Source organism: Nicotiana sylvestris, chromosome 1 (assembly GCF_000393655.2).
Source record: "Nicotiana sylvestris chromosome 1, ASM39365v2, whole genome shotgun sequence".
In the NCBI taxonomy this organism is placed as follows: domain Eukaryota; kingdom Viridiplantae; phylum Streptophyta; class Magnoliopsida; order Solanales; family Solanaceae; genus Nicotiana; species Nicotiana sylvestris.
The window spans coordinates 103,703,310-103,715,028 of NC_091057.1; the positions used below are offsets into that span (position 1 = coordinate 103,703,310).

General features: G+C 35.5%; 2 protein-coding genes across 2 annotated transcripts; one reads left to right on the top strand and one right to left on the bottom strand.

The window, feature by feature from the left end:
• Positions 1-4,732: 4,732 nt before the first annotated feature.
• Positions 4,733-5,420, bottom strand: LOC104236406 (non-specific lipid-transfer protein 1-like). Its single transcript, XM_009790320.2, has 2 exons — positions 4,992-5,420; positions 4,733-4,883 (listed from the first exon to the last, which is right to left on the bottom strand). Exons 1-2 carry the CDS (start codon positions 5,327-5,329, stop codon positions 4,874-4,876), a joined length of 348 nt encoding a protein of 115 aa, XP_009788622.1. The 5' UTR covers positions 5,330-5,420; the 3' UTR covers positions 4,733-4,873.
• Positions 5,421-9,945: 4,525 nt separating this feature from the next.
• LOC104236405 (non-specific lipid-transfer protein 1-like) lies at positions 9,946-11,185 on the top strand. The gene is made up of 2 exons (XM_009790319.2): positions 9,946-10,536; positions 10,645-11,185. The coding sequence occupies exons 1-2, from the start codon at positions 10,199-10,201 to the stop codon at positions 10,652-10,654; spliced, it is 348 nt and encodes a 115-aa protein (XP_009788621.1). The 5' UTR covers positions 9,946-10,198; the 3' UTR covers positions 10,655-11,185.
• The last annotated feature ends 534 nt before the right edge of the window (positions 11,186-11,719 follow it).

Here is an 11,719-nt window from a genome sequence, read left to right on the forward strand (position 1 = left end):
GGAGTTAGAGTCATTTTAGTGAAAAATGGCTGTGCTGCAATTTAAATTGGCTGCTGGTGCATTTTTTTAGCAGCAGTGAACAGTAACCCGCGCGTGAACAGTACCGCGCGGGTGAACAGTAATTGCGAAAAATCTGGGCAGTGAGTTTATATCCGATTTTGGGTCATTTTTCCACCATTTTCAGTCATTTTGAGAGCTTTTGGACGGGGATTGAAGGGAGTTTCAACTGAGATCGATTGGAGGTAAGTTTTATGAGTTAAATACATGATTTTATTGAAGAATCATCCTTGAAATCTATGAAAACATAGCCAAATTATAAGAAATTAGGGCTTGAGATTGAAATTCTAAAATGAAGATTTGAGGGGCCATTTGAACTCCAATTTTGGTAAATTTTATATGTACGGACTCGTGGCGAGACGAGGAATCCGGTGATGTAACTTTCGTAATTTTTCGAGAAGTGGGCCCGGGGCTCGGGTTTTGCAAATTTCGTGATTTTCGATATTTTTCGAGTCTTTTCGATTGAGTTATATTTCCTTAACCTATTGTAATATATTCCTTGTGGTTTTGGCAAGATTCGAAGCGCGAGGAGGTCGATTCGAAAGGAAAGGGCATCACGGAGTAGATTTTTGGCCGTCTTAAGTTGAGTAATAGATGTAAATGCTGTTCTAAGGGTTTGAAACCCCATACTTTCACATCGTAACGCTATATTGAGGCGTGACACGTACTCCATGGCGAGTGCGGGGTCGGATACTATTGGGGATTGTGACTTGGTCCATCCCGTGTGATGTTTATACTATACTGGTAATTGATACACATACTTCATTGATATTACGGGGCTTGATGCCATGTTTGGGGCCTTGTGCCGATTTGTAAAATCCTTCGAGGATTGATATTACTGCTTAGCATGATTTGCATATCATTTAATTTCAGTCCAAGGTTTTAAATGTTGTTTTGCAAACTCAGCCATAATTCTAAGTGTTGAAAACTTAAATGATATTTTTAAATGTATTCCGGGCTGGGAACTTCTGTTTTGTAAATGCCCAAGGGGCTTATTATATTATTTTCTGGACTGATTATAAAGTGACTTGAAACAGTGGTAACAATGACACTGTGTGATATACTTGAAACAGTGGTAACAATGACACTGTGTGATATACTTGAAATAGTGGTAACAATGACACTGGATGATATACTTGAACAGTGGTAACAATGGCACTGTATGATATAAATTGGTCAGGTAACAATGGCTGACCGGTCAGGTAACAATGACTGACCAAGATATTGCGCTTGGGCTGTAGGAGCCCCTCCGGAGTCTGTACACACCCCCAGTGAGCGCCGTCGACGATAAATAAATATGGATGGCTCGGGCTGCACGCCGCAGTGGGTACTGGAATGTACCATCATATGCATTGCATTGCATTCATGTATTTGTATTTATACTGGTGTTTAGCTGCTCAGTTCCATATGTTGCTGTATATTCGGATTGTAGCTTACTTTGTGTATTTACTGGATTTTCTTATCTTCGGACTGTAGTTACTTTTATTACTCACTGGGTCGGAGTACTCACTTTACTCCCTGCACCTTGTGTGCAGATCCAGGGCAGTCTCAGGCTCAGTAGATCCAGTTGATCAGCAGATCCAGCTTCTGGGAGTATCGAGGTAGCTGCACGGCGTTCGCAGCCATTGATCTTCTCCCTCCTATCCTATCTCTTTATTTCCGCATTATCAGACTTTGGATATACCATGTATTAGGATGATATTCTGTATTCTAGAGGCTCAGATTCGTGACACCGGGTCCTAGTGAGATTATATTGTGTATTTTGTTAAATTCTTCAGTACTTTAATCTTGCTTAATTGATATTTCTTTCCGTTATTTTTGATAAATTGGGTTAAGTGTTGAATAATGGTCGGGCTTGCCTAGTAGTGTGTTGGGCGCCATCACGACCGAGATTTGGGTAGTGACAACATTGGGTACTATTTTAACGATAATTTAATTTCACTTTCAGTTTATTTTATTTTCATTATATTAGCCACACCATATAAGACAGTAATTAGTCATACATTGGGTACTATTTTACCCCACATGTGAAATTATACTGGGTCGTTATTCTTGTTATTGTTTCAATTTATTTTAATGTCTTCAGCACGTGTGGCATAAAGCACAAATATTTATTAAACGAAGAACAAACTTTTTTATGTTGTAGTTAATCTCTAACATGCTTTTGGAAGAAGCTGGATGGATTAGATAATGTTAACACCAAATTTTGGACATGAACCTAGGCCGAATTCGAAGTGATTTCCACCTAAATAGGTCATGACCTATCGGTTGTAGTCTTCTTGACATAACAAGTCAAGAAGGCGAGGTTCCTAGCAATGGGAAAGGGGAGTGAGCAAGCAGACTCTTTTCACTTAGTTAGGAGTAGGGGTGTACAAAGAAAATCGAAAAATCGCACCAAACCGATAATTCGAGTTAAACCGGAAAAAAAAATTCGATTATGGTTTGATTTGGTTTGGTGTTAGGAAAAAAAATCCGACCATAATTGGTTTAATTTGATTTTAACTAAAAAAAGTCAAATCGAAACCAAACCAACCCGACATTACATGTATACAAGTTTTAAAATATTTTATACATAAAAATAACTATTGTAATGTAATTTATAAATATTTTTTAACATTTTTCATAGTTCTCTCCTATTATTTCAAGCTTTGACATAGAACTTTTGAATGGTCAAATATGTTTTATAGCCCATAAAAGTTAGTGACTCAAATAAATTTCAAAGCAAAATCAAATCAATAAAAGTGCTAACAAAAAAATTCAATTCAATACTAGGAAAGACAATGGTATTGGATATTTATTTTCTTAGTTTTTCATTACTTTAGATAGTGAAAATACTTTAATAACTTACTTTTAATATTATTTAGTCATGTAATTAATACTTAGTAATTATTAGTCATACTTATTTTAACACGATTTAGTACTTTTAGATTATGTTTATTTTTATTATGGCTTATTAATTAGCAATATTTATTTTGTGCGATTTGTTGACTATTTTGGTATAATCATGACTCATCTCATATTATTTTGTATTATTTTATTGGATAAAGTTTTATCCTACTAGGACCTAAGAAATATTAGAGCAAAAATTATAAATTTTATGCTATGAAGATTTTGTCGGAAAAAATCCGAGAAAACCGAAAAACCTGAGAAAAATCGAGATTGAATAACCCGACTTTTGTTGGTTTGATTTGGTTTATAGATTTAAAAATCCGAGACAATTGGTTTGGTTTGGTAATTGAAAAATTCGAACTAACCCGGTTCATGTACACCCCTATTAAGGAATGATCTATTTTCACACATAATTTAGGTCATCGTTTAAACAAAGCTTAATTACGTAATTATTCGCCTTCATTTACTATTTACTAGACTTAAAAACCTTCTTGTAGCTTAGCATCTCTCTCAATTCTTTTTTATCCTCCGATCGTCTCTTCAGAAGTTAAAGTTCCACCCAACTGCAGCTCAGTGTTCTTTTTATACTTTTTCTGAGAAGTTTATATTAATTGGTAGGCTTAAGTATAGCAGAGTAAAGATATTGTAATTTTGTACACGAAATTTCACTTACGTATGATTTTCCAATTTGGGCTAATAACATTTACCGAGGGATCTATCAGTCACAATTTTCTCACCAAAATGATAGCTACAATTGCTCCCTCACTAAATTTAGAGACGGACATTAGCTAATCTTTGCACATTTCAGCTCTTCCTGTTATTATATTCTTGTCTAACTTCATGAAGTCAAATGGTTAATTTTGTGGGTCTTTACAAATTTGTTTTTAGTTTTATGACCCTATCTATATTTTTACACCTAAGAAATTTACTTTTATATGTATGAAATCTGTCTTTTATACATAAAAAATTTAAAACGATCATCTTCTTAATTTTAAAATTATAAAGGGACACGATGCCCTACTTATCATCCCTTTAAGACTGAATAATAGGAAAATTTAGACTGACACGGAAGAAACTGATAACTTATTGGTTACATACTGCTATCAATTTTGATATATTTATTGAAAATTACGATACAGAGTAATACTTCTACCTGATTGATTAATGTTCTGAAGTTGGAGTTCTCTATTTTATTTTATTCTTTTCAAGAAGTTGCTTTCTCCAGTTTTCTCATTTTAACTTGCCTACCTCAGCGAAGCTCCAAAAAAACTTTAAACCTTCCTTGTAAGACTAACCGAAGCCAGAAAATTCAATTTGAACACTCTTTGCCAGTGGGCTATACAAGGGTGTTCAAAGTCTGTTTTTAATCAATAACAAGTAATATTTTACCTTATACGTAGTATAATTTTTCGGCAGAGGGTGGTCAGCTAACATAGCTTCGCCCCTGAGACTAATAATAATATGTTGCTCAACTAGGAGGAAGAAATGGCTTCAACAATTTTATGCAGTTTGATTGCAAGTACCAAAGGTTGATATACTTGATACTGATCCAGTGATCCTGTCCAACAAAGTCTACATTATTGCATAGTGGAAGCTTAGTGCACCGGGCTATCTCTATTGCATTCCAAGTCCGTGATCCTTTAAGAATGTACGGTGAAGAGTATTATAGAACATGAATAGAGTAAATAATCAATCTCAGGAAAGAGTATGGAACAAAAGCAAACATATCAAAACGTCTATATCGCAGTTCATTATATTTGGAAGTGCTTAAATGCTACAAGCTGTCAACCTTGGCAAGGCTTTAATTTGATCATTACAAGCAGTAGTTCTCTCATCACTTGGACTATTATTTGAAAAAAGATAGAACAAAATATGAAGTCATCCTCTCTTTATTCCTTCCACACTGTCATCATCAATGACCTCAATCTCAGCTGATCCTGCAAATGGTTGATAATAATATAACCAGTCAGGACTCAAAAGTGAATGTAGTTGAAGAATTACATGAAAAGTGAAAATTATCTTGAAAAGCAGAAAACAAATCTTACAGGTCACAGTTGACGCTCTTAGAAACAGTAATGTCCAATGTTACACCACACTTGGTAGGGAGAGCCTGGGCAGCGTCTTCCTTCAAGTTTGCATACCGGTTGGCAGCAGCCTTGACACAATTACATGCAGCCCTCTTGTCAGCAGTGTTTTGAGCCATACCTTTCAATGCCGTCACACCAATACAGCAAGCTGCATTTGGATCACCACCCTGAGTAAGGTAAGGGATACAAGATGCTAAAGAAGCATCCACTTGACCACAAGTAAGAGCCAGTCCTGGCTCAACCATGAGCTGAATCATGGCCAATATTGAAATTGCTGAAATGATGATTCCCTTCATCTTTCTTGTCTGTGGAAGATATATTGAGTTACAAAATTCAAGTTGTATGTTTTTCTAAACTCTCTGAATTGCTACGACGTTTGAAGCAGGCTGTGGTAGGCATATATAGGACTCTCCTGATTGAGTGCAAACAAATAAGTAAACAGAATGCTGTTTGGGGATAGGTCAGAGCTGTTACACTAATTTGGCTTTTTCTTGATCATGGTATGTCATTTATAGGGAAACAATTATCCAAATCAGTTTCTTTCTGCCTTCTGGTGGGAGAAACTAATGTAATTGAACATTATTTTATTTCAATTGAGGACACTATATATGATCCTGTTCATGTAAGCTGGAGCAGAAATCATCTTAAAGTTAATGGTTTAAAAATATTCTTCACAATTTGGTTTTGATTAGATTCATTGGAATTTCATTAGGCATAATAAATACAATTGAATAGTTTTGTCAATGGATATGTATATTTATTTCCAGTAACTAGCCAAAGACTACGAAACCTAGTCCGAATTGACAACTTAACTCTTGTGAGAGCTTCAACAAGGAAAAGAAATGGCAATAGGTTAATCTGTGTAATCCTTTTGGGATCTCTAAATATACATAATGAGTCATTGACCTAACTGTAAAAACGTAACCGCACCACTTAAGCATACACTATTCTAACTTGCTATATACCTTTGTACACGGATTGTTTCTAACACAACCAGTATCAAGGAGTGCAGTCTAAAATGAACACTTAAATTATCAGAGACCTTACATAAAAAAATATTGATGGGTATGGCAGGTTCAGCATTTCTATCCTGGAAAAAATGTTTCTTTGTTTAAGGCCACTCTGTAAACAGGGTCGGAGGCACAAGCCGGCCTACGGGTTCGGCCGAACCCAATAGCTTTTGCTCAAACAGTGTATTTGATAATTTGAATTCATGAAATATGTATAAATACTAAATCTAGAACTCAGTCATTAACACGTGAAGTCGTGGTCCCAAAATCTAGAACCCATAAGATTGAAATCCTGGCTACGCCTCTGTCTGTAAATAATGATCTCGCCTGATAAAGCTAACATTAATTTTTGATATACTTTGGTGTTTCTGGTCATGTAATATAAGTATTGATGAAATGAACAGAAACCATCTATTTTTATCTCTGTACTGATTCATACATCTTGTTATCTATGCACATTTCAACAGTCTCTGTTACATTTTATTGTTATAGTTGACCCCAACTTACTTGGGATTGAGGAGTTGTAGTTACTGTTGCCGCTAATCCTTCTTTGAAGGAATCTTTTAGCTGATAGGGCACCTATTATTGACCAATTTCATTAGTCCAAAAATGGGTATGAGTAAACGAAAAAGAGATTTATTCACTAAGTTCAGTTCGTGAACTCGATATATTAGTGGAACAAGCAGAGAATTGACAGGTTCAGTTTTGATAAACGTTTTCAGAACTCCAAACACAATTTGAGTCTTTCAGTGTACCACCAGAGTAGAACTTCACATATTGCAAAAGTATTTCTTTGCACTTTGTATTTCCTAAAAGTAAAGAGTTTTGATTCACCAAGAAATCAATAGAACTGATGGAACCACCAACAAGTTGATAAATGAATGGAACAGTAACAGTTTCAACGGCTTGCACTAAACAGTGTGTGGCAGACATGCATTAAAAAAAGCAAAAGAAACAAAAGGAGCCAAAATAAAATAACAGATCCTACTTAAGCAAGAAACCACTCAAAACAGTGAAGCAATCATAACTACTACTATAAATACACCCTCTGTGCTTTCCTTTTAACATCCCAAAAAAAACAAGGAGCTAAAGAAGCAAACAAGCTTAACCTTGAAATATTCCCTACACAAGAAAGATGAAAGATATCATCATTTCAGTGATTGCAGTGTTGGTCATGATTCAGCTCATGGTTGAGCCAGGACAGGCTCTTACCTGTGGTCAAGTGGATGCTTCTTTAGCACCTTGTGTCCCTTACCTTACTCAGGGTGGCGAACCTGGAACTGCATGTTGTAACGGAGTGAAAGCCTTGAAAGTTATGGCTCAATCTATAGTTGACAGAAGGGCAGCCTCAATTGTGTCAAGGCTGCTGCCAACAGATATGCAAATCTGAAGGATGATGATGCTCAGGCTCTCCCTAGCAAATGTGGCGTTACAATGGATATTCCCGTCTCTCGTACCATCAACTGTGGCATGTAAGATTATCATCATATAATTATACATCTCAATTAGAGTAATTGCACATTCTGACTTGTTTCTTTTTTGCAGAATCAACTGAAGTGATTCAATGCAGCCAGAAATTTGCCAGGCTGATCATGCTAGAAATACATGGAACCAAGTTTTACATTACCTACTTATTTTGATGTATAAGAAGCTTTGAGATATTATAATAATACAATACTCTCTTTTGTCCTTCTCTCTGGACAATTATGCCAATGCGCATTTCATATTGCAGAGTCAATAAAAGCATATACGACTGTATGAACTACATATATAACTTTGGAAAGACAAAAGTTGTGCAATATCGACAGGCATCTAGTTCAATGCCTTAAGTTTAACTTCTATACACTTACAGTGTAAAAGGAACTACAGGTGACAGTTCATAATAAATAGGATTATTTACCTGAAAAATAAGGCAGGTTACTTGCTATGAGAGACATCTAGCTCAATGCTGATGCACTAGCCTTCTTTCTCTTGTGGGTCATAGAGGTTGGGATTCAAGACATTAATGAGCAAAAAAAACACTAAACCAACTTAAAGAATTTACGAACTGCTCTCCAATCCCATTTGGCACATCAAGGAAACGTCATTTGATCAACTTTTAAGTTGCAAGAAGCTCCTGTCTATAAAGACCATCCAATCCAATATATTCCAAGTAAGATCAGTTGCTAAAGAATGTATATTTGCCAAGTGATGCATTTTTGAATATGATCAAAATCTATCAGCAGTTACTGCAAATCTCATCATCTAATGCAGTTAGTTAAATCACATTTTTTTTCCATAACCAAGATTTGGCTTTGACACTATACTAATCCTTTAAGTTCGTCCATTGTACTTGTAGACAAAGCAGCCTAAGGCTCTCAGCCAGACAAACTGCAACTAATGAAGATAAGGTGTTCCGGAATTCATTTATATCACTCAGAAATATACAAATGCCACTGGAAACATCTATATGATTGACATGTAAATGAAATGGAAATTCCAAACTAATATAACAGTCTTCCTTAATCACAAAAACATCACCGAGCTAAACAGCTAGCATCAGATTCAACCGTTTTAGTCGTCCACTTATTATCTCATAAACGTCAACTAAATGTAGAGGAGGAAAAGAACAGAATGAGGTATCGGTCACAAATGGTCTCAGAACAATTTCTTTCTAAAATCGCACTATTTCACGAATTAATAATTTATTATATGGACACTACTAATTTTTTAGTTCTCATCACTAATTTGTAATGCTTATTGTCTCTAACAATAAGGAATTCCAGTTTCAGCCTAATAATAAACTAACCAAAATCAATGCTAAGTTTCCTAAATAATGTTATTATTTCAATATCAAACTATCTAATCCACAATGGTTAAAATGATTTCCACCTCAATACTATATATATATATATATATATATATATATATATATATATATATATAAATAAATAAATAAAAAAAAAAAATTGACAAGACACCTGAAAGTAAACCTTGAACCTGCCAGAGCATCTCTACAGACACCGTCCTAATGTCAAATTATATATTTCACATATTTGTATTTCTATACATAATCTATACAAACAGTAGTTTTTCTTATTAAGTGAATTCAATTGGACTCTCTTTGCACAATGTGGATCCGTCGAAGTTAATCTTTTTTCTATGTAATCTAATTCCATTTATCTAGATGAATATCTGATTAGCACATTTGTAATGGAAACGATGAAGACCTGTTATTCTAGCATGTTTTCGCAAGTCCACAAAGTTGACTTGGAAATATAAAGCTTCAAAGAGGAATCCCATTACAAGAAGGCCAAACATAGCAATTTTGTAAAGGAGCTCAAAACTATACCAAAAAGTTTGAACAGGGAGAATATCAGGAAAAATAATAGGAGTAACAATAAGAAAGGGTGAGAGGAGATCTAACGGCATCTCCTCGTACTACTCCGACATTAGAGAATGTTACATCTATCCTCTCTGCTGTCGTAATGGTTTCCAAAGGGGTTTAAAAGGACTTGGGTGCTCCGCCTTATTGCCTTAAGGTTTTGGGTCAGATGCTCAGATTCCTTATTAGATAATCCCCTCCCCCAGATAAATAACATATACGACTTGTTCAGTAAGATTATCATAATCAGTAATCATTATTACATTAGACCATATTCGGGCCATGTTACTTTCAACTATGATGTACAGACTACAGAGTTAGGACAACATTCCTTATGTCTAATTGTTGAGACTGGCGATTTGAAATAGGTATCTTAACCAGTCAAATTTTGGAGAATAGATGCATCCTATTAATATCAACCTAACATTTTTTTTATTAAGGAAATGCCTGGAAGTGTAATTTTCTGCAATCAATGAGGATAAGATTCTTCAGTTCATATACTTGTCCAGAACACAGCACAACACATGCAGGAAACATCATAGCTGCAAGGGAAACTGTTTTGATCCCATCACTTTCTTCTTCTAATTGTTTATCAATGACATAAGAAAGGGAAAATGCCAAAATCGTGTAACAAATTTTACATAAGCCATTAACTGACCTTTCTTTTATTAGCCATCTTGAGAATACTATATATATCCCCTTCTACGCCTTCAACTATACCAGTCCACAGGGAGAACCAAGAAAAGAAAACTAGTAATCCAAAAACTTCAAGTTTTCAACAGAAAGCGAATATGAAGGGAATCATCATTTCAGCAATTGCAGTGTTAGCCATGATTCAGTTCATGGTTGAGCCAGGACAGGCTCTTACTTGTGGTCAAGTGGATGCTTCTTTAGCACCTTGTATTCCTTACCTTACTCAGGGCGGGGATCCGGGAGCAGCTTGCTGTAATGGTGTGAGAGCGTTGAAAGGTATGGCTCAAAACACCGCTGACAAGAGGGCTGCATGTAATTGTGTCAAGGCTGCTGCCAACCGGTATGCAAACTTGAAGGAAGACGCTGCCCAGGCTCTCCCAACCAAGTGTGGTGTAACATTGGACATTACTGTTTCTAAGAGCGTCAACTGTGACCTGTAAGATTTGTTTTCTGCTTTTCAAGATAATTTTCACTTTTCATGTAATTCTTCAACTACATTCACTTTTGAGTCCTGACTGGTTATATTATTATCAACCATTTGCAGGATCAGCTGAGATTGAGGTCATTGATGATGACAGTGTGGAAGGAATAAAGAGAGGATGACTTCATATTTTGTTCTATCTTTTTTCAAATAATAGTCCAAGTGATGAGAGAACTACTGCTTGTAATGATCAAAGCTTTACTGAGCATAAAGTGTTTCTGAAATTTCCCAAGATTATTGAGCTGTGACATGGACAATTTGATAGTTTATTTTGGCTTCATCATCTTTCAAAAGATTGATCATTTACTCTATCTATGTCCCTCATCTTATGAAATATTCATCCTTAAAAAGGAAGCACTAACCTGGAATCTTCTATTGCATTTAGTAAAATTGGAACATGATCTGTATGAACTCTGGTACATGCAATCAAATAGCATAAAATTGTTCAAGCCAGAAATGGATGTCTTCCTCCTAGTTAAGCTAGTATCATTCAGGCTCCATTTGCAGAAATTTAAGAACAAGATAGTCCATTTATTTTGGTTAAAAGAGAGAAAAAGAAAAAACTCCTGATCAGTTGCAATTCAATTTATGGAATATAACCTTAACTTAGCAACTTTTATCCTCAATAATTCTGGTGCTACATATCATCAAGAGTACAATGCTAGGAAATATCCGTCAAAGTGGATCTAGAGAACCTTAAGTGCCTTTTTTATTGGAAGGGGTGGCAAAAAGACTAACCTCACACTCCATATTCTTATCAAGATATCTCCTATTTATTCCTCCTATTCTAACTTGTATTTTGCTTCCAAAGCTGAACTGTCAGGGCCCTATGGACTTTCAGTTGGACCATTCATTTTCTTGGATCGCCAAGATTCATGAGCTTCTATAAAAGGGCTGATTCCAAATTCCATTTTCCTTTACATCATCCATCTTTTCTGAGAAAACTAACAGTACGAAAGTAGTAGGGATGCAACATTACATCATACATAAATTACTGAATTACCTCTCTGTTCCCCTTCCCTTTCCCGGGGATTTGCAAGCTGCAGTGACCAGTATTAATGATGAAATGAATTATTGTGAGAACATCAATTGTACCTCTTTTTAGAATTCTTGGGGATAAGTATAAAGGGATAGAATA

Coding starts and splice junctions, on each gene's coding strand:
- LOC104236406 (XM_009790320.2), bottom strand. CDS start 5,329: ATGAAGGGAATCATCATTTCAGCAATTTCAATATTGGCCATGATTCAG.
- LOC104236405 (XM_009790319.2), top strand. CDS start 10,199: ATGAAGGGAATCATCATTTCAGCAATTGCAGTGTTAGCCATGATTCAG.